The sequence below is a fragment of the Bos indicus x Bos taurus genome, chromosome 11 (assembly GCF_003369695.1).
Source record: "Bos indicus x Bos taurus breed Angus x Brahman F1 hybrid chromosome 11, Bos_hybrid_MaternalHap_v2.0, whole genome shotgun sequence".
Lineage (NCBI taxonomy): Eukaryota > Metazoa > Chordata > Mammalia > Artiodactyla > Bovidae > Bos > Bos indicus x Bos taurus.
Genome location: NC_040086.1, coordinates 74,149,116 through 74,172,146, shown reverse-complemented (window position 1 = coordinate 74,172,146; position 23,031 = coordinate 74,149,116). Strand labels below are relative to the sequence as shown.

At 41.5% G+C, this 23,031-nt stretch overlaps 1 protein-coding gene across 8 annotated transcripts in view; it reads right to left on the bottom strand.

Annotated features, from left to right (window-relative positions):
- Positions 1-23,031, bottom strand: part of ITSN2 (intersectin 2) — a 126,244-nt gene that overhangs the window by 10,805 nt on the left and 92,408 nt on the right. For 6 of the 8 annotated variants that reach the window (XM_027555941.1, XM_027555947.1, XM_027555942.1 and 3 more), the window contains 3 exons: positions 3,010-3,131; positions 1,248-1,354; positions 182-365 (listed from right to left, as the gene is read on the bottom strand). In XM_027555941.1, coding sequence (XP_027411742.1) covers positions 182-365; positions 1,248-1,354; positions 3,010-3,131 — 413 coding nt within the window. Of the gene's footprint in view, positions 1-181; positions 366-1,247; positions 1,355-3,009; positions 3,132-18,724; positions 21,967-23,031 lie in introns of those variants that run through there. The other 2 variants (XM_027555948.1, XM_027555949.1) reach the window with 1 other exon arrangement.

The following is a 23,031-nucleotide window of genomic DNA, read 5'->3' as shown; positions in this document are numbered from 1 at the left end:
GCCTGGTGGGCTACAATCCATGGGGCTGCAAAGAGGCAGACACGACTGAAGCAACTGGGCACACACAGAAAGTGACGATCATACCCGTCTCTACTCCTGAGGCCTCCCAGAGGCCTCCACACGCCTCTGCCTCCTGGTTCAGAACAGGGCTGGCCTGCCTGCGTTCCCGGGATGGAGTTACCTTTAAAAATTCTTTGAAGTCTGCGTGTTCGTCTGTCTTCTGCTGTAACAGGGCTGCTCCATTAAGCTGACAGCTGCAGAAGCGGATGTAGGCCTGCATGTGGGACAGCTCAGCGGCCAGGATGTCCCCGATCATGTGCACGGGCATCTTCTCACCCCCGGTCTTCTTCCGCACCCGCAGCGCCCTGCAACCAACACACTCTCTCTCATTTCTTGTTTAACTGAGTGTCCGTCGCCAATGAACAGTGAATATCTTGGGAGACTAACAGTAATAACGACCAGCGAGTTACCTGAAGATCTCTAGCACTATGGGGGAAAAGTCAGGAGGAGGAGGCAGTTAGGACCTGAAGCTCCGCCTGCCCAGCCAACCTGGGTGAACTGTGAGCAAAGAAGAAAAAATGAAGACTCTGCGCTTGGGTGTTCCTCAGTCTTTGGAACTCTTTTGGTTTCAGCTTAGTTTCTTAAAAAAGTTTCTTTTGAAAGTTTTCTAACTTGTTTTCAGCTGAACCAAGAAGAAAGAAATTTCTATTCTCTGCAGGAGAAGTAAGGGAGCAAGAGTCCGCAGAGGCCGGGTGTGGAGGTGAAGGTAGTGGTGGACACTGTGCCCAGAGAGCTGCTAAACCTCAAGGAGTGGGGAGAAGCAGCGAGTGTGGGGTGGCTCAGAGCTCCCCCAGGAGCCTGTCCTCGTGGGCGGAAGGGACGGAATTTCACACTACGCTTAGAGGACTGCCAGTCCAGCTGCTTATGTCTGGGACATAAGCTGTGGCTTCTCTCCTGACTCTAGCTGATACAGAGTCAAGTATGGTTTGGAATCATATGTTAATGTATTGTTTAATGACTTCATTTTTTCTTTACTTAATCAAATATTTTGTTATATTTTGCTTCAATAATGATGTAGTTTACAGTACATTACAGTTAGCATTTCATAAAATAATAATAGAAAGCCTGAGGGAGAGGAAAGCAGTGGAAGTTCTCTGTTAAGCAGCTCAGTTGCAGGGAGTGAAGTGGAAGTCTTGGTCCCAGGGCTGGGGTGGCCGCTGCCACCAAAAGCGGTGCTCACAACTCACTTCAGCAGCTTCGTGTTAGCCATGATGAGCTCCTTCCAGTTAACAAAGATCAGGGCCATCTCTCCTTCAGCGAGAAAACCTGGCTCTGTTATTCGTTTCTGAAAAACCTAGATTCAGAACAAGAAAAGGAAGTCAGCTCTAGGGCAGTACACAGCCTGTGTGGTCTAAAGGAAATGATATCTTCATACTCAGAAACCAGGAAGAGCAAGGTACTTTTATATAAACATACACAGACTGTTGAATTTTAAACTGCAAAATTACCCTACGTTTTGCTATTTCGGCTCCTCTCAGGGCTGATTCTGAGGACTGAATCCAGCAGTCCCATCACGGAGAGTCTCATATCCACCTCCTAGGGGTCTTACACAGGTTAATTAAACCGTGGGCATAAAGCACCCCACACCAGGAGGGCCTGCAGAACTGAGGGAGCAGGACTGTTGTCAGATTGCACCACAGGAGTCTGGAAGCAGTTAGTGAAAAGTGCAGCAAAAGAAACACCGATGCCTCACCTCACCCCCAATGCTGACCACCAAGCACATGTGGATTTCAGAGGCTGGCTGACCGAAGGGGAAGTGATAACACTTTACACTGGTAGTCCATAGAACTTTAGGTTTCACAAAGTTCTGATATGCACACACATGCATGTGTGTGTGTGCATGCACATGTGTGTGTAAGTTTCTCAGTTAACTTCACAGATGATGATGTAGGTCATGCTGAGTCAGGTATTATTATTTCCAATGGACCCATGAAGAAATGAAGGCTGAGAGTGATGTCCTCAAGGTCACAAAGCTAGTTTCCACTAAACAACTAGGAAATGACTTTAAAAGCCTTAAGGAAATGGCGACATCATCTGAGACACCTCTCTTCATGTGTAATCTCTCCAAAATACATGTGACATTACTCTGTTGAAACTGTTCTAAACTGACATTTATAGCATCAAGCTGAACCTGGAGTCCAAGAACTCGGATAAGTCTATGGACTGACATTTCTAAACCTCTATGGTTTCAGAGTCAGATGGAAGATGCTTGGATGCTCCTATGGGAGAGAGAGACCTGGAAACAAGGTCACTCTGCTCTGAGGCGCTCTGGAAGGACAGGGAGAGCATCTGATTGTACTTTCATCCGCTGATTGACTTGTGTTACTGTTTATGCCTTCTGTTGACCGGCTTAGCGTCAGCCTCAGTGAGTAGAGCAGAGGAGGATGTGGTGGCCGGGTCCTTTCAGGGAGGGAATGCTGATGAGAATGCTGTCCACTCACCTGTGGACAGTGCTTTTCACCCTAAACCCCTGACCCTGACTTGACGCCTCACACCTGAGAGGGTCTTATGAGGTGGCAGAGTGGTTTTCCAAACTGATAAAAACATTAGAGGAACACTCCCACTGCCTCACAACTCCACTGGAAACAACTAAACTTTATGAAAATGTCAGAAATGTCAGGTGTCAGATTGGCAGTGCAGACATCGTGATAGCAAAGTCTGAGGCAGCACGTTTGCGTCAAGCCTTCCCACCCAGGCTGTACCTTTGTCCTTCCTGACGAGGCCACCTCACAGCCCACTGAGGCACCGAGCGCCCCTTCTCTCCTCATTCTGAATGACTTAATCTGACAGCAAGAGCTGACTTGAGACCGTCAAGGCCCCTCCAACAGGCAGAGAAAGCATTCGGAGGGTGTGAGAGCGCCTGTCGCTGCTGGTGACTCCACTGTCAAAGGCGACACCCTGCTACGAGCCCCCACGCTGTAGGGAGCCCGCAGAGCCTGGCGCCCTTACCTCCACGACGAGCTGCAGGTCGTCCACGTAGCGCTCCTCCGTCTCAATCAGCTCGTGGATGTAGCCCTGCCTCTTCCTTTCCACCGGCTGCATGGTGTCCAGTGTTTGGAGATCAGCACACCCTGTGGAAAAGCAGGGTAGAGTTTCAAAATATTACTTTCTTCTCCTGGAAGGAAAGAGACATCTACTGGGAGGATGCACTGAGTTTACCAATATTGCCTCCAAAGAATCCCATGGCCAGCCAAAGGGCCCTGGGACCTGGGAGAGCAGAGCAGTGTACACTGCGGAAGCTGGATTCACCATCGGCCCCTCGGTGCTCCACTGCCGCTATTAGCAATGCCTGTAACGGCTCAATGTGGCCTGAATGTCTAAGGAAGTTGTGACAGTGTGAAGGACTTTCAGAAACAGCCTCAAAGAGGCCTTAAACTGTGCTGAGCTTGTGAAGAACCTATGCTCTTCTAGCCATCTCAACACATTCTCAAACTATTGTAATAATTAAAGGAATCAAATGCTTGAGAACAGTGTTTTCCAAATTGCAGGTCATGAGCCATTTGTGAGTCATTCTATCAACAGATTTTTTAAACAGAAACAGAACAAAATTAACAAATGAATAGAAGCTACCATTATACAAGGGGCTTCCCAGGTGGCGCCAGTGGTAGAGAACCCGCCTGCCAATACAGGAGACATAAGAGACACGGGTTTGATCCCTGGGTCATGAAGATCCCCTGAAGGAGGGCATCGCAACCCACTCCAGTATTCCTGCCTGGAGAATCCCATGGACAGAGGAGCCTGGCGGGCTGCAGTCCACAGGGTCGCAAAATCGGACACGACTAAAGTGACTTAGCATGCGCCACGTAAACAGGATCGGTAAGTACTGTCCTGAGAAAATTTTCAGTTAGGTATGTATTTGTGGATGTAAAATGTAGTTCTTACTGTGAGCTGCTGTTTAAAAAGTGTTTGAGAAACATTTCTCTAGAAGACCCAAAGTTAAGTGATCAATGAGGAAACCTAAAGTGCCCAGAACCCAGCAGTTCCCAGCAGGAACACTACCTCAAACCTAGGAAACAAAGAACTGGTGGTTCAGGCTACTCTGCAGCCACAGAGCCTGAGGGTGGCCCAGGGCAGTCTCGCATGGCGTCAGGGTGAGAAATACGCATTCACTTCAGATCAGTGCACAGGCAGAGCTCAGTGTCAAACTGAAGTGACGTTAATCTCAGAGTCGTTGGGTTAGAAACTGAAGGCTTGGCTTACGTACAAGAGGAGGGGAAAGGCCTCAGAAAGCCCTTATCAGACAAAAAGAAAAAGCAGGTAGGGGCCCCGCCAGTGACAGCAGTAGGCAGTCGCAGTGTGTGTCTGAGAGGCAGACAGGAGGGCAGCAGGAAGGTCTGGGGAGTGAGGCGCAGGAGCAGGGGCAGCCGTCAGTGGCCTCTGCAGACAGCGGAGTTTGGATCAAGGCAGATGTCCGCTCGGGGTCAACCGCACAAAGCCACAGGGGTGGAAAAGGCCAGGATCAGACCAGGCTTTTAAAGGAGGTTCTCTTTCTGACTGCTTCGGAATGTTTATGTGTTTTGTAGAGATTGGGCCTTACAGAGAGTTGTGAAGACAGCTGTTCTACTTTCTGCACATGCTGCCAACAACTTAAAAAAAATTACTCCCACGGTCAAACAAAAATTGAATTAAGGCGGGTTCCGTTTGGTGGTACCAAGAAGAAAGCACGGTGCCAACTGTCATGGTCAAACTTCTCAGGCTTTTCTGGGGACGGTGTTTCACCCTGTTCTGCAGGGAGAACTGTAGGAATGAGCAAGAACTGGGGACAAGCAAGGCTGCCTCATGTCCCTGCCTGCCCCGGCTCTGCAGCCAGGAGGCTGGGGGAGGCTGGTGCCTGGGACCAGTGTTGCTGGTGGTGGTGCTGCTGATCACCCACCACCCAGCTGACTCTGGTGGAAGCAATGGCAACAGTTTCTAAGGCTGCTCCACCTCTTTGCTGGTGGTTTACAAATCTTGGTCCTTCATATTCTGCCACATTCACATTCTAGCTCTACTACTACTTAGATAACATTTTTGTCCATGTTTGAGCAAAATACCTAGGGAAATCATGGGTTCGATGTGCTGGTTACGTTTCTTCTAATAGTCACCACCATAAACATGTAACCATTAACATCAATTGAATTCTCCTGGGCCCTCTTTTTGCAGCCATTGTGTTGGGCACCAACAGGATATCCCACTTTAGGAAAGAATGATGTATGTTAAAACCTGCAAGCATTGGCCTGTCTGTTCAGTGTCTGCGAATAATAGGAATAGTCTCAAGTAGTTTATTGTTTCTAAAGCTGGAACATACATGACGTTAGCTTCATCAGGATGAATGTGGGACAATCCTTGTACTAATACCCTGGCTGACATTTGTGCATTTCATTACTTATGGTTCTTAAATGTTTATCCTCAAAATTTCTAACCTGACCCCTACCATCACTTTCAGATGCTCTTATCTCTGATGTCAGGGAAAAAAAAATACAGGCATGATGCCCCTTTAACTTCCTGCCTGTCTCCCTGCTCACTTATCCCTGTACTTCCTGCCTGTGTCAGGGGCCAAGAGGATCCCACTTTTTCCAGAAGCCAGAATCCCTAATCCACCCTCTCTGGCAGGACCCTTCGCCGCCCTTCCACTTCCCCTTTCAGTCCTCAGTGGTCCCTCCAGGCTATGAACACAGTCACGTGTCCCTCCTACCACGATATTTACAACAAACACACTCATTCCTTCAACGCTGCTCCTTCCTCAGACACCCGTCTCTAGTCTTACTGCCAAATGGCTCTAGAGGGGTCTGTCATTCACTCCCCCCGACCCCAGCTCTCTCTGTCACCTCTCCAACTCAGAGTCACTGGTTTCTGTCCCACTGCTCCAGTGACACTGCATTTTGCTTTTGTTTTTTAACTTTTAATTTTATACTGGAGAATAGCCAACGATGCTGTGATAGTTTCAGGTGAACAGCTAAGGGACTCCGTCATGCACAAACATTGTATCCATTCTCCTCCAAACTCCCCTCCCATCCAGGCTGCCAGGGAACACTGAGCAGAGTTACCTGTGCTATACAGTAGGTCCTTGTTGGTTATTAATAAATACAGCAGCAAGACATTGCTTTTGTGAAGGTAATGACGACTCAGCATTGCCAGTCCAGAGACCCCTGGGAGCTCACATCCTCCTGTACCTGCGCACAGCCCTGACACCTCTGATGAGCTGCTGCTTCCAGCCCTCCGGTCTCTCCCTCAGCCCCTGTCACTCTCCTCTTCCTGGTGTGTCCTTCTGCATTTCTGCTTCTGCCTACCTCCAGACTCTCTGCTTCCCCCAGTCCAGCAAACACTACAGTGTATTCCTGGCATTCCTGACCTGCAGGGTCAAATGAGTGTGGGCAAAGCTACAGATGTCCTTCTCTGCTGGGGTCACAAGGTGCATGGACATACCAAGGCTCTGAGAAATCCTGCTCTAAAGAAACATTCAGTTTGAGTGAACTCAAGAGCTGCCCACACTTACTTGACCCTCTGTTTTGAGGGGAGAGTGAATCTGTCGAGAACTGAGGAATTAGGGTTTATGGATAGAATACACCCCTCTGCCATCCTCTACACCTGCACTGTCCAATATGGGACCCATTAGCAACATGTGACTACTCAGCACTTGAACCTCGGCCAGTCCAAATAGAGAAGTGCCATAAATGTGAAACATACACCAGACTTTAAAGACCCAGTACAAACATCCCGGAATGTAAAATAATGTATCAGTACCGAAATTGTTACACAATTAAATATTGAAATGATAGTATTTTGGATAATGCTGGGTTAAGTAAAAATAATTATTAAAATTAATTCCATCTGTTTCTTTTTACTTTTTAAAAATGTAACTGCTAGAAACTTTTAAATTACATATGGGCTTATATTTGTGACTTACATTATATTTATATCGAACAGCTCAAGCCAGCCACTACATTTTTTTATCAGGTTTCCTCCCTGATGGAAATGTTCAATGGCTGCTGTTTTTTTGCAGAATGAGGTCCTAACTCGGGGGGAGCACAAGGCTCCGGAGTCTCCTGAATCCAGCAGCAGCCTGCCTCTGAGCGTGCCGCCCACCTTCTGGCCACCCTGGCCTCATGATGCGCTGCATCAGTCCTCACGATGAGCTGTACACACTGGCCATGGCGTGGCTGTTTCCACTTCTGTCCTGGGCTCTGTCCATAGCCCTTCTCCACCCAGAAGCCATCTCATTACCCCTTCAGGGTGCAGCTCACATGATCCTTCTCCGGGGAAACCTCTCCCATCCCCTGTCCCACTTGCTCCCACACTGCATCTCCTTCATGTTTCCATGATACTGGTTTGCATCTATATTATAATACTTCACATAATGTGACTTGTAGTTCACCTGTATACAGTTAGTATGGCCATCTCTCCTAATGGAGGTCAGGCACTGTGTCTGACAGTCTATAACATAACACTTAGCAGTGCTTTTGCCCATGGAGGTCAGGAAATACTTATTGAACGGAAGACTATTTTGTCATCTCCAGACCCAATTCTCATCTTTCCCCTGCTCTGCTCTATACTTTTGTCTTACTGAAGCACATCTCTTAATGGTTCCTTTAGTCACATTCGTGGTATTAGTGGTAAATACTTTCAAATTTTGCCTGAAAATGGCTTTATCTCCCGCCCTTTCATGAATAGTATAATTAAAATTCTAGTTTGACAGTTATTTTTTCTTAACACTTCCTATTGTTGGGTTGAGTTGTGTGCAGTCAAGTCTGACTGCTGTTCCCGTATAATTATTCTGCTCTTTCTTGCTTACTATTTTCAACATTTTTTTTTTCTCTTTGGTGTTTTGCAATCTAGGTATGTATGGGTTTATTTTTTTCCCCAGAAGTCATTGTTCTTCGGAATCTGTGGAGTCACATCTTTCATCAATTCTAGAAAATTCTCAACCTCTAACCAGGCCAAACTCTAAGGCTACTTTTGTAAGCTCCTTCCTTACTTGGCTTCTGCTTGGATTTGGTTAACGAGAGGAGGCTCCATCAGGATACTGAAGACTATTAGGACAGACTAGGAAAAGAATCCTCCTGCCACAACAGTGAGATGACAAGAAAGCATTTAGTCCCCACTGGGTAAAGAACAGAAATGCCTGGGCTGCATCTCACATAAATTTGGAGTTCAAGAACTCCTGAACTGATGAATTAACACAAAAATTAATTTCTGGCTGGTGATACCTTCAGGGTGCTTGCCCAGAGAAAACGTACAAATGGTCTGGAGGGTCACTCTCACAACCTTGGTTCCACAGGGTTTACAAAGAAAAACCAAGTCTTGCTAAAGCTGAGTTCATAGTAAAAAATTACAAAAAACAAGGACAGACTCCCCATTCATTTTGAGGATTAGAGCTGCAAGAACGTTAGAACAAAAGGGGGTATAAAATATGTATGTTTAAAATAACTCAAGATATATATAATGTACTTGAAATCCTAAGTAGGGTCTAAAAAACCAATAGGCAGATTTGAAAAAGAAATGAACAGGAAGGTAAATATTATCATAATATTAATAGATGAGATAGCTGATAAAACACATCTGAGAAAACAATTAGTAAATCTGAAAAAGAGCTGAAGAAATTACTTAGAATAGAGCCCAGAAAGACAAAAAAATGGAAAACATAAAATTAAGGTTAAAAGATACGGAGGAGGAGATGACAAGGCCTTACATACATCTAATAGGAGTCAAGGAAGGGAGAATAAAAAGAATGGGAAGAGATAATATTGAGAGAATGGTTGATAATTTTCTAGAACTGATGGAAGTTATGATTATACAGATTCAGGAGCAACAATGACTCCTGGGAAAAAAATAAAATAAACCCATACCTAGACTGCAAAATGCCAAGAAGAAAAAATTGTTGAAACAGTAAGAGAGAAGGGGCAGAACAATTACACAGGAACAGCAATCAGACCTGGCTGTAGACAATGCAACCCAAGAATAGGGAGTGTTGAGAAAAAGTAACCGTCAAACTAGAATTCTAATTATACTATTTTTCATGGAAGAAAGAAAAGAAAGAAGCACTCAGTCGTGTCTGACTCTTTGCAACCCCGTGGACTCCTCCGCCCATGGGATTCTCCGCCCATGGGATTCTCCAGGCAAGAATACTGGGGTGGGTTGTCATTTCCTTCTCCAGGGGATCTTCCCAACCCAGGGATAGAACCAGGGTCTCCCGCATTGCAGGCAGATGCTTTACCCTCTGAGCCACTAGGGAAGCCCATTTTTCATGGAAGAGGGGGAAATAAAGGCATTTTCAGGCAAAGTTTGAGAGTATTTACAACTAATAGATGAGATTAAAGGAACTGTTAAGAGATGTACTTCGGTAAGAAAAAAAATTGAATAGAGAAATAAAGAGATGCAAAGGGAAGTAGAAAAAAGAGAATGGTGAGCACAAATATTAGTAATGATGTGAAAAAAGTTATTTATATTAGAAAATAATAATAATGACTAAGTGGGATAAATTCAGTATGAATTTTTAAAAAAGAAGCAAAGGAAATACATGGTAAATAAAACATATCTAAAAAGATAGATATAAATAAAAGTATCAAACAGTTCTAATAAATGTAAATACCTTAAAACTATCAGTTAAAAGAGAGATTCCAGACTGGATAAAAAAAAAATTCAGCTAGATGCTATTTACAAAGACACCTAATATGTAAAGTAACAGAAATATTAGAAGTAAAGGACTGGAAAAAAAACTATCCAAATGCAAAATATAAAAGAGCAGTGTGTGGGGGGATTTATTAGCAACAGACAAAACAGGATTTCAAGGACTATATAAGAAAATATCATAAACAACTCATGAAAATGTAATAATTCTTATTTGCAACAGGAGCACTTCAAAATCTAAAATAAAAAGCTGACAGAATTACATCCCCCAAAAAATAGAGAAAAAAGAAAAACTAAAAAATCTATCATTGAAGTAGTAGATTTTAATATATTTCTCTTAATGAAAATCAGTAAGAATATGAAAGATTTGAACACAATTAACAGGGCTCATATAATGAGAATATAAACAAGAGAATACACATTATTTTGCTCAGGCAACCAGGGACATCTTTGATACTTTTCTTCTTCTCACACCTCACATTCAATCCACCTATAGCTCCATCTTCAAAACAGATCAGAGTGGTCCATAATCTGACCACGTCCTACCTCATCCACCACCATCATTTTGATCCCCTCCAACCCCCAATGTAATCTAGCAAGCCAGAGCTATTCTATTAAAACATAGCAGGTCATGTCACTCCTTGGATCAAAACCCTTCAATGGGGTGTTCTCACTCTGAGAAAAAGTCAAAGTTCTTAAAATCAGCCCACAAGAAACAATCTCCCCCATCTCTGTGGATACCTCTGTCCTCGCTGCCTCCTCCTCTTGCTCCTTTCTCATTCCGGCCACCCTGACCTCTGTGCTGCTCCTCAAGCATCACAGGCATGCTCCTTGCATGTAATGTTCCCTCTATCTAGTGACCTTCCACGTGTCCACAGTGCTTCCTTCCAGATACCCATATCTGTCTAGTCTTTGCTCACATCACCATGTCAGAGAAGCTCTGAGTAGTCAGTTTGAAACTGAAATCCCTCTGCATCCATCTCTCCCCACCCAGCACTTTCTTTCCCTAACTTGCTTCAATTTTCTAAAATTTCACATACTTACTCGTCTTGTTTTGTCTGCTGCTGCTAAGTCGCTTCAGTCGTGTCCAACTCTGTGCGACCCCATAGACGGCAGCCCACCAGGCTCCCCCGTCCCTGGGATTCTCCAGGCAAGAACACTGGAGTGGGTTGCTATTTCCTTCTCCAATGCATGAAAGTGAAAAGTGAAAGTGAAGTCGCCCAGTTGTGTCCAACTCTTAGCGACCCCATGGACTACAGCCTACCAGGCTCGTTCATCCATGGGATTTTCCAGGCAAGAGTACTGGAGTGGGGTGCCATCTCTTTTTCCCTGTTTTGTCTTACCCTACTCAAATATCAGCTTCAAGAGGACAGGACTTTTTATCTATTTTACAATCTTCTATGTCTCCAGTGGCTGACACATAGTAGTAGGTTTTATAAGTATTTAAAATCACGATGATATGAAGATAGACTCTGAGCTGCAGGAGATGGTGCATCGATATTAACTACAGGAAGTCAGAGAATGTTGAAAACATCCTGGGAAGTTCTTTCTGATAGACAATAAGAATGGGAAAGCAGGAGAAATGAGAGATCATGGCTACTATCAGGTCAAAGTTCCCAAAGAAATAATGAGTGGTAGGCTGGGCCACAAGACCCCTCCAACCACGTCCCCCCTCCCCACATACACTTGTTTTTTAGGATGTGGAGACTGAGAGACAAAATATGAAGAATGAATAATGGTTATGAAAACTCTGTGTCCCACTATAATTGGGAACCACTTTTCTAAATTACAGTGCAAGCAAGAAAATAAGGCATCTTCGCAGATAGCTGCGAAGATTCCAAAAAGTGAAGGACAAAAGGCAATCTGTGATGACTGACACAAAGAGGGCTTGTTCAGATGACATCACGAAGTCCCAGAAAGGTCCTTGCCCATTCTGAGGAGAGGAACGCCCCTGAACAATGCTGTTCTCTGTGTCCCCAAGTTCAGCTGCCAGGGTGTCACATAATGGTTTTCAGTCTCACTGTGTGGAAAATCAGTGAAAAGATGAGATTTTAACAGTAAATCCAGATGACTGAGCTGGGTGCATTTTCTGAAGGCTGCCTTTAATACTGAAGCTTTATCAGGGCAATAGGAAATTGCTGGACATCTTATTTTGTAAGAGAATAGCCTTTTATCTGCTTGGCAAATATTTACTGAGTGCAAACCATGTGCCGGGTAGCATGCTCCCACCATGAAGCCATATACACATTTGTGGTTTTGCTTTTGGAAATTTAAATAATCCGTGAGCCATTTTTTAAGCTCTTGTGTCATTTTTCGATGCTTGTCAAGTTCCATGCCATCAGGTATTACGTCGCTTAAGTACAAAAAGGTCTGTCGGTGTATAGTCTAACGCCGCAGACCATCGGAAAGCAATATATCTGACTATCAGAAAACAGACACATTCTAGAACTGCCAAAAGCAGCTCTAATGATAAACGCAACTGGATCTGCATTTACCCAAGTAAAATCAATTTGGTGTTATTTTTAAATTTACAGTAAAATATTATAAGCCTAAAAGACAGCAAAGACCTCCACAAAGCAGACAGAAGTGCAGATTCTGGCCTCAAAAAGCAGTTAGTTGAAGCTGACTTTTTGCATTATCTTCTAGTCTCCCAGACTTGATCCTATATCACTGACTCAACTGAGGGAATTAATGTATTATTCAGAATACAGAATATTAAGAAAAGATGTCATGAAAGAGTTTCTTCATGTCCACCCAGCACAGAACTTCCAATTTTAACAGTACAAATAACCAACATGGGTATGACTGTTTACAAACCTCTGATCAATCCTCTGATTAACAAATACAAATTTGACCCCTATGTATAAGCATATGGAAAATCTGAGGCTTAGTAGTTAAGGGACTTACTGTAGGATTTAGAACTACTAAATCCCTAAATCTAGGTACATTGATTCAAGTCTTACACTTTGAAATTCCAGGCCCTTTTAAATGGTGCTTACATGACAATCCTATTTGGCGTGAAACACTGGCAATTGTGTGTACGAACCTGACCTGGCCCCAGGCTTGCTGGATTCTTGAGGAAAAAAAGATTTCAGTAGAAATATTTGGAATGCAAAAAAACCCAAAGGCACTGAAGAAGCCAACCGGGTCCTTTAACTCACCTTTAACTCTTTTTTGTATCTCTGTGACATCATTGGTCCCTTTACTAAACTTCTAATCCGTTACGCATGCATAATAACTTGTATCTAACAGCCAATTTCAAACAGACTGTGTACCCTTCACGCTCTGTATTAGTTCGCCCATTACTACAGTACTGACCTGGGGCAACAGGAGTTTCATCTGCACATATAGTTTTTTCTTGTTATTACTAAGCAGACTGCTACACCTCTAACTTTACCCAATGGTATGGCTATACAGCCTGTGTTTTCCAGCTTGTTTATGACTATATAATACTATACCCCAAACTGCCGAGTTTAGAACACTAATTCTGTAGCACTGCCTGACTGACTTCATGGTGGTTAACAGATGACCACTGGTGACACAGGTTTCACAGCAGCAGGTCCTTCCAGTACCTTGAAATGCAACTTTACCAGTCTCAATTCATTTAAAGCTGTAGCCTTCTTCAGCGATCAATGCAAAGAAATAGAGGAAAACAACAGAATGGGAAAGACTAGGGATCTCTTTAAGAAAATCAGAGATACCAAAGGAACATTTCATGCAAAGATGGGCTCGAAAAAGGACAGAAATGGTATGGACCTAACAGAAGCAGAAGATATTAAGAAGAGGTGGCAAGAATACACAGGAGAACTGTACAAAAAAGATCTTCACGGCCCAGATAATCATGATGGTGTGATCACTGACCTAGAGCCAGACATCCTGGAATGTGAAGTCAAGTGGGCCTTAGAAAGCATCACTATGAACAAAGCTAGTGGAGGTGACGGAATTCCAATTGAGCTATTCCAAATCCTGAAAGATGATGCTGTGAAAGTGCTGCACTCAATATGCCAGCAAATTTGGAAAACTCAGCAGTGGCCATAGGACTGGAAAAGGTCAGTTTTCATTCCAATCCCAAAGAAAGGCAATGCCAAAGAATGCTCAAACTACCGCACAATTGCACTCATCTCACACGCTGGTAAAGTAATACTCAAAATTCTCCAAGCCAGGCTTCAGCAATATGTGAACCGTGAACTTCCTGATGTTCAAGCTGGTTTTAGAAAAGGCAGAGGAACCAGAGATTAAATTGCCAACATCCGCTGGATCATGGAAAAAACAAGAGAGTTCCAGAAAAACATCTGTTTCTGCTTTATTGACTATGCCAAAGCCTTTGACTGTGTGGATCACAATAAACTGTGGAAAATTCTGAAAGAGATGGGAATACCAGACCACCTGATCTGCCTCTTGAGAAATCTGTATGCAGGTCAGGAAGCAACAGTTAGAAGTGGACATGGAACAACAGACTGGTTCCAAATAGGAAATAGGAGTTCATCAAGGCTGTATATTGTCACCCTGTTTATTTAACTTCTATGCAGAGTACATCATGAGAAACGCTGGACTGGAAGAAACATAAGCTGGAATCAAGATTGCGGGGAGAAATATCAATAACCTCAGATATGCAGATGACACCACCCTTATGGCAGAAAGTGAAGAGGAACTCAAAAGCCTCTTGATGAAAGTGAAAGTGGAGAGTGAAAAAGTTGGCTTAAAGCTCAACATTCAGAAAACAAAGATCATGGCATCTGGTCCCACCACTTCATGGGAAATAGATGGGGAAACAGTGGAAACAGTGTCAGACTTTATTTTTCTGGGCTCCAAAATCACTGCAGATGGTGACTGCAGCCATGAAATTAAAAGACGCTTACTCCTTGGAAGAAAAGTCATTATCAACCTAGATAGCATATTCAAAAGCAGAGACATTACTTTGCCAACAAAGGTTCGTCTAGTCAAGGCTATAGTTTTTCCTGTGGTCATGTATGGATGTGAGAGTTCGACTGTGAAGAAAGCTGAGCGCCGAAGAATTGATGCTTTTGAACTGTGGTGTTGGAGAAGACTCTTGAGAGTCCCTTGGACTGCAAGGAGATCCAACCAGTCCATTCTGAAGATCAGCCCTGGGATTTCTTTGGAAGGAATGATGCTGAAGCTGAAACTCCAGTACTTTGGCCACCTCATGCGAAGAGTTGACTCACTGGAAAAGACTCTGATGCTGGGAGGGATTGGGGGCAAAAGGAGAAGGGGATGACAGAGGATGAGATGGCTGGATGGCATCACTGACTCAATGGACGTGAGTCTGAGTGAACTGTGGGAGTTGGTGATGGACAGGGAGGCCTGGTGTGCTACGATTCATGGGGTCGCAAAGAGTCGGACACGACTGAGCGACTGATCTGATCTGAATGCTCTTTACCCTCTTCTCATCTGTATCTTGGAATTAAATCATGATCGTTCTAATTCTGTGATTTGAAGTAACAACAACTCCAAGTTAGTGAGGGATGGCTAAGAGCACAAGCTCTGGAGTCAGATCTGGACACTAGTTATATTCCATCACACCCAAGGTGTTTAGTTCATCATTTAGGATACAGCAATTGCTTGGTAAGTATTAACTCTTACTTCCAGTATCTATATGCTAAGACTCTGGACTGGTGCTTCATAAATTGCTTAAGTTTCACCTGTAATATAAATATTACTCTCTTCATTATACAGATGAGGCGAAGGCTCCTAGGGGTGAGCTCACAGAGCCATGATTCAAAGCAGCCACAACTTCCTATTACATTCATTTTATCATTCTTGGATTTTGCCTTTGATAACATCATTAAGACATCTCTCTTAAGCATTTCTTTCAATATTTGTCGTTGTTTAAAACAGTTTTAAAAGTGATTATAAAGACAATTTACTCAACTTAAAAATAAGCAAAGGATCTGAACACACACTTCTCCAAAAAAGACATACAGGTAGCCAACAAGCACATGAAAAGATGCTCCATCATCATTAGTCACGGAGAAGATGTAATTCAAAATCACAAGATATCACTTCACACCTACAAGGATGGCTTTAATAATATGTCAGATAATAACAAGCATTGGTAAAAATGTGGAGAAACAAAAACCCTTGTACACTGCTGGTGGGAATAAAAAAAAAAAAGTAGCCATTTTGGAAAACAGTCTGGCAGTTCCCCCAAAAGTCAAGCCATTTGATCCAGCGATTTCACTCCTACGTACAGACCCAGGAAAAATGAAGTTGTATGACCATGCAAAAACTTGTACATAAATGTACATAGTATTATTTATAAGAACCAAAGAGTAAAAACCCAAATGTCCACCAATTAATATATGGATAAATAACAATGGAATATTCCATAAAAAGGAATGAAGTACTGACACACCCTATAGCATGATGTACCTTGAAAACATTATGCCAAGCAAAATGAGCCAATCAAAAAAACCCCAAACATTTTATGGTTCCATTTGTATATGTTCAGAACAGGCAAACATGGAGACAAAACACAGATCAGTGGTTGCCTAGGGCTGCATGGGAGGCAGGGTGCTTAGGAAGATATGAGGGTGATAGCTAATGGATACTGGTTTCTTTTTGAGGTGATGAAAATGTTCTATAATTGACTCTGGTAACGACTGCATAACTCAGTGAATATACTAAAAACCACTGATTTGTATAGTTGGGGGAACTGTGTGGAGTGTAAATTATGTCTCAACAAAGCTGTTACCAAAAAAGTGATTATGTTCAGTTTTATCCTTTTGAATATTCGTCTTAAGAGATTCTTATCCTTATTATAATATTCAGCCCCTGCTTCCTCATCTTCTCTGCATGTACCTTTTACACAGAGAAAACACTGCAGCCTTTGATTTTTCTTCTTTTCATTGGTTCAACCTACGGCTGTACTGCAGGAACTTCATTATTATGAAAATGGGAGGCAATATTAGCATTGGAGAGCAGAAGCTAAGAGCATGGACTCTGGAGCCAACCACTTGGGTCTGAACCCAGCTCTACCAATGACTATCCGTGTAACCTTGACCAAGTTATTTAACTTCTCTGTGTTTTAATTTCCATGCCTATAAAAAGGAAACAGTAATAAGGACCTTAGAAAAATACCTAGACTAATAAGTATTCAATAAATAGCACATTTCCTCTTTTCATTTTATTGATATGAGCAATGGTTATATAGGTAGAATTTTATTATTTTATAACAATGGTGATATTAGCATAACCATCTGTTTATTCTCCTAGAACCTTTGTTTCTTGTCTTCATGGGTTCCTTTCACGATATAACCCTTAACCCCTGATACACTCAAAGGTCTGATTTTCTCCCCAGGTCACCTCATTTACTTTCACTGGCTCAGAAACTATCAATATGCATTCATGCCACCAGCTGATGTACATCTGACGCTGTATATCTTAATTATATCTCATTACCTGCTGGAGAATTCTATCTAGATGTCCCATGGGTACTTTGTAGTCAAAACCAAACTCATCTTTTTCTCCCAACTGATTTTTACTGCAGCTGGTGGCACCATGATTTCTCCCTGTCACCAAGATACAAACCTGGGAATCACACTGACCCTTTCACTTGCCCACACAATCCATAAATCCCCCAACTCCTCCCAGTGTTCCCTCAGAAACTATTCTTAATGCTGCTTCATGGTTTTTTCTCCACCTTCGCTTCACATAAGAATCATCTGAGGAGTTTTTAAAAATCCCCATGCCCAGGCCTCACTTCAGGCCATTTAAATCAGGACTCAGGCATCAACAGCTTGTCAAAGGCCCCCCAAGTGGTGATTCCAACGAGCAGCCAAACGAGCAATCTCTGGTTTAGCCCCCGGCCTGCTCTCAAGCCTCAACTTGTCTTATTGGCTTTCCACTTCCACTCCAGCAATAACGAACTGCTTATAGTCACCCCTCTCCTCCTGTATCTAGGCTGCTACTTGTCTCTATCACTCTCCCCACCACTCTACCCTCCAATCTGGCTTTCTCCTACTTATCTTATGGATCGAGCAGTTGCCTTATCCAGGAAGTCTTTTCTAATTCACCAATCTACAGATGAATTAGGCATTCCTCCTCCATACTCTCTTGTGTGCATGCATGCTAAGTCACTCAGTTGTGGTCAAATCTTTGCAACCCTAAGGACCATAGCCCGCCAGGCTCCTGTCCATGGGATTCTCCAGGCAAGAATACTGGAGTGGGTTTCCATGCCCTCCTGCAAGGGATCTTCCTGACCCAGGGACTGAATCCACGTCTGCTGGAGGGGCAGGCAGGTTCTTTACCACTAGCACCTCCTGGGAAGTCCCTGTACTCTCTTGGTGCCCAGTAAATCTCTCTCAGTGTGCTTAGCATGCTGTTTTATAATTACCTGCTTTCATGCCTGGTCCTCTTACAGTTAGGTCCTACCTGAGACCTGGACCACCTGACACTCATTTCCATATTCTCAGCACCTAGTACTCTGCATTCGCTTATACAAATGCTCAACACATGTTCGTTGAAAGACTTTACAGAGATCAAGATAGGTTTTTGCAAAGAGACAGTTTATATCATACATTGACAGATGGGTTGACTTTTGATCTACTTTTTTTCACTCAAGGTGAAACCACCAACTTGACTACTGAAGTGTAAAACTGCTTAACTCTGGTGCCTCCAAGCATCCAGTGGAATTTCTTTTGCTGAATATAGACTCTTATTATTTTGTACTAAAAATGTTTTAGTCTTACATTTGCAGTGAGTATTAACTTGTAAATTCCTTCCAATCTTTTTAGAGATAAAGTTGGATTAAAAATTATAAATAACGTAGTCTATTATTATCCTAGATATTTCTTTTGCTTTCAAATCAAAATTTCTTTTGCTTTTGAGATACATACACTTATCCTGGATCAAACTATCTCAATCGTTACCACTTAAAAATTTCTTTTGTCCCTTGTACTACAATACAACTTGCGGGTCTGGACCAAGAGACCACGTTAAGGAAAAACAGACATCCAAAGAAATTCAAACAGGACTACAATATAAACAGTTAAAAATAAGTTCTAAAGGATGCTTCAAAAGAAATACACAATACAAGTAATGTAGTTTGTGTCCCTTTAATAAACACACTTGCATAGTTATATTACAGTTTTGTAAAAATGAAAATGAATGACCTCATGCCAAGCGTGCCCAGCATTTGCACAATCTCAATATCTTTGATACTATAGTTTTCAAGACGCACAAAATAAAAATTTAAGGCAAAAAAACAGCACTTTGCAACAATAATTTATTACATTACAGTAGCATCACAGCAGCATCCAATAATGCCACTATAGGCAAAAGTCTCTCAGTCTTTCCATTAGAGTCTATTTACAAGAATTTATAACTTGGTAAAATTCATCCTAAGAAAACTTGGCAAATAAAGCTTTGGACTGGAATTGGCATTTCTTTCTCTACTTTTCCTTCCCCTACTTTATTTTAAACTATCAGAATTCATATTATATTTTTAAAACACTAATGTAGCAGTTATACTGTTTTAATAGCTGTATTATTTTAAAATGACTCCCTAGGATAAAGTTTTAGAGGAAACTATACAACAGGTAGGATTGATTTAGATTTTCAAATTTTCGAAAAAAAATCAGCTTTGGTCTTAGAACTGATTTTTTTCATTGCTGGAAAACCCATCAGGTTTAATCACATACTGTAGAAATGATTACAACATACTGCAATTTTAAAATAAACAGGTATTTTGATTCTTCACTTCCTACAGGGTTCAGATTTGCTCAGTTGTGCTCCCATTTTAAAAATTCTATCTTCCTGATAAACTCCTTCTAATGTCTCTTTCTAAGTAAACTGAAGCTGCCTCTTATACTGAATGAGGAAGAGAGCAAATATGTGGCTGAATATGAGGTATTGCAAAGGACTGCATGCTCTTTTAAGAAGGACAAGTTATTATTATATGTCATACCATTTCCTTTACTTTTAGCTTCCTGTCAAATGTATGACAAAATACCTAAACAGAGAGAGGTATTTCTGTAAATACAGTAAATTTATTTCCCAGACAGACACTCAGTTTAAATACGCCATTATAAGACTTGGTCCATAGTACCTGAAGAATATATTCTTTTCAAATTAATTTACAGACACTAATCTCTACCAGAATGTCATTCTTTATAGTTATCAGTGTAAAAGTGAAGCAATTTGAGCTACAAAGATACCTTTGAAATAATTTATCAGTGTATTAAATAAGCCCAAATTCAAAATTATAAAGAGAGAATGTTATACTATATCATGTGATTAATTAAGTGGTCTTATTTCTAACCTCAGGGTTTAAGGTGGATTTAAAGTAACTGCCCTGAATTTGAACCCAAGTAACATGTTCAGAAAATAAAAGGCAAGACCAAGTAACCCATACAATTTAGAAGATCAGCTGAATTTACAAGGACTCAGTCTTTACACTGTACCCTTTAGTGACTGCAGGCAAATCTGTTATGCCACCTGTAAAATAATATTATTGCTTTCCATTTAATGTCATATTTTATAAAAGTATCATGATCATGCCAAATGCTAAAAGTTGAGGTGGTCTAGTAACTAGAAATCCCTGCCTCAGGAAGCATACATGCCTGTCACCATACATTCCAATGATGTGAAGTATTCTGGAACACAGACATTTATATTTTGTGAAGTTCTAACTACGGTTTAGTTGATTCTTCCTCAAGTGTTGTAAAGTTATGATTTAGGCAACATATGACTAAAATCATTCATTCATAATGTATAGGCACATTAACACAAATATTGCACAAAATATGCCTCAGAGATATAAAAACACATTTCACTCTTCTTAAAGAACTCTGTGAGGAAATAAGACTCTGTGATTGTATGTACACTTTTCCTGATAATACTTGGACATTCAGAAACAGTAGATTGCACTGCAGTTTGTAAACAGTTTAAATTGCATAATCTTCTCATTGATTTTCAAATATGATTTAATACTATCCACTAAAAGTCAACTAAGTACTCTCACATTTATAATAATGTTTTACTATCCTTGCAGTTTTTGGCTCAAGGAAAAGAAGTAAAGTCCTATGCCAAAGTTGCCAATGTGGTTGAAGAACAGATATTAGGTAGAGAATTCTGAATGGTAAAATCAGTTCTGTAGCCACAAAGCAGCTTCATGGACACAGAGGAATGCCAGCTCCCACACAGCTTTCCTTCACTCTAATTCATTCTCAACTAGATAGAGACTGCCTGCTTCAAGGGCATTTAAACTCTTCAAGCATTCCTTATGATCTTTACTAAATGCATTAAGAAGAAAGTCAACCAGTGCCCCTTTGTGACCTAGGACATGGAGTTACCTCATTAAAATAGATAACATGAATTTCTAACTTTAAAATGTATAGATATAAATTCTCTGCCTAAGGTAGGGAAAGTTTCATATCTTGTAGTCAATGATGGGAGCCTTTCATTCTTCAAAAATAATCCATTTTTAGGCAATCAGTAAAGAAGTAACAACTGACTGTGGCAGCACATTAGCAGTATCTTCACGAGCCCAGAGACCCCAGTGGACTCCCAGGGTACAGGGCTCATTTTGGGACAGCTGCTATAGATAAAACCCACCCTGCTCTGCACATATGGCTGGGTAAGGCAGGCCGCTTCCCTCTTCTATGTGTAAGAAGAGTTCCTCCAAAGTGTCATCACTCCCACATCAAAATACACAGAAAATAGAGAAAAGGATATTTCCAATTCTCGGCCTTTTAACAAACTTAAATATTGGTACTTATAGTGGCATATTAGAAAGTAATAGAGGAAAACAGTGCCTATTGGGGGACAAATCGCATATTGAACCAATTAAGGGCTCACTGTGATTAGGATTAGGTCAAACATAACAGCAAAACATAAGCAATTCTGAATTCTGTAATGAATATACATGTTGCAGTAACATTAGAAAAGCATGGCAGCCCATTCCAAACCAGCAAGAACAGTTTGTGCAAATAGTGGGTCTTTGTGTGTTTGAACTCCCACCATGTAAGGGCAAACTCAGTATGCATGCTAATGACCTACAATTACCAAATTAAAAAAGGAGAAAAATGCTAAAGGATGCCAGAGTGAACAGCAGGGAAAGCCACACAAAGACCCACTATCCTTTAACTTGTTACAAATAAATTTTAACTGTAAATTAGAAACACAGAGAAATAATCACAAGTGGCTCTAACATTTGAGAACGAAGCTAAGGAATTGTGTAGGAGATATTTGATCAGGGCTGCCTGCCCTGTCTCCACGCTAGAGTCAAACTTGGATAGTGGGTCTCTGGGGTGCTTTCACACTGGAAGGCAACACTGGGTCCTATAAAAAGAAAAACGAGGGATAAAATGAACATAAAGCAAATCAAGGGGGTGAGAAAAATTCTACTGATTACATGCAACATCAACAAGTTTGAACTATGAAAATTCTCAACCTTTAGAAAATATCCTACCTACCTAGTAAAATGAAAGTAATATTTATAAAGGCTTGAGAAACACACACGATAGTCTAAAACTTAACTAGTTTTCACTGACGCGTATACTCCTGGCTGTTCTTCCTTTAGATCACTTCCATTTTTTCTTATATTTCTTATTATAAAAGACTTAAAAGGGAAAAATATGTTCCACCATTGGAAAACAAGATAACAACAAAACATTTGGAAAACGATCACTTTACATTGTAGACACTATGAAAGTCAAATGCACTGATAAACTAGAATGCCTCCAAGGATCACTTAGCCCAAGATCTTCCAGACCTTCCTCTCTCAGGCCCAGGAAAGACCCCTCGGGTATTTTTATTAACCAGACAAACTGGCAAGCCCTGAAAACTGCCAAACCATCAGCAGAATTTAAAAATGGTCTTTCATTTAAGTAATCCAAGTTTTATAATTTTCCTTACTATCTCTTCTGAAACCCTGAGGTATTTTTAGGAATATTCAAAGCATAAAAAACTGGACTCCACATCCAGACTGGGAAATTCAGCTGCTCTATCTAAAGGACCGTCTTCTCCCCAAATCACAATGATCTTTATGAGCTCTAAAGTGAAAATAATGCACTAATAATTTAAAATGATAGATACAGTACAAAGTAAATTAATAATACTTGCACTTAATTGTAAACACAGCTCAGCTTTGACTGGGTTACCATTTATATGTTCTTAGAAGCTAAGTTAAAATGAAAGGCTAAAGCTTTTAGATAATTTCACAAGAATGATAAAAACACAAACCATGATGTATTTTATTAAGAAGGACAAAAAGATCAAAAGGGTGAGGAAAGGTGACCTCTATTTTATGAAGCTAAAAAAATATTTCCAAGTACTGTTTATTCTCTAATGCTACATTTACTGTCAAGGGTAAGAAAGGTTAGGTAACTATCAAGAGATAATTTT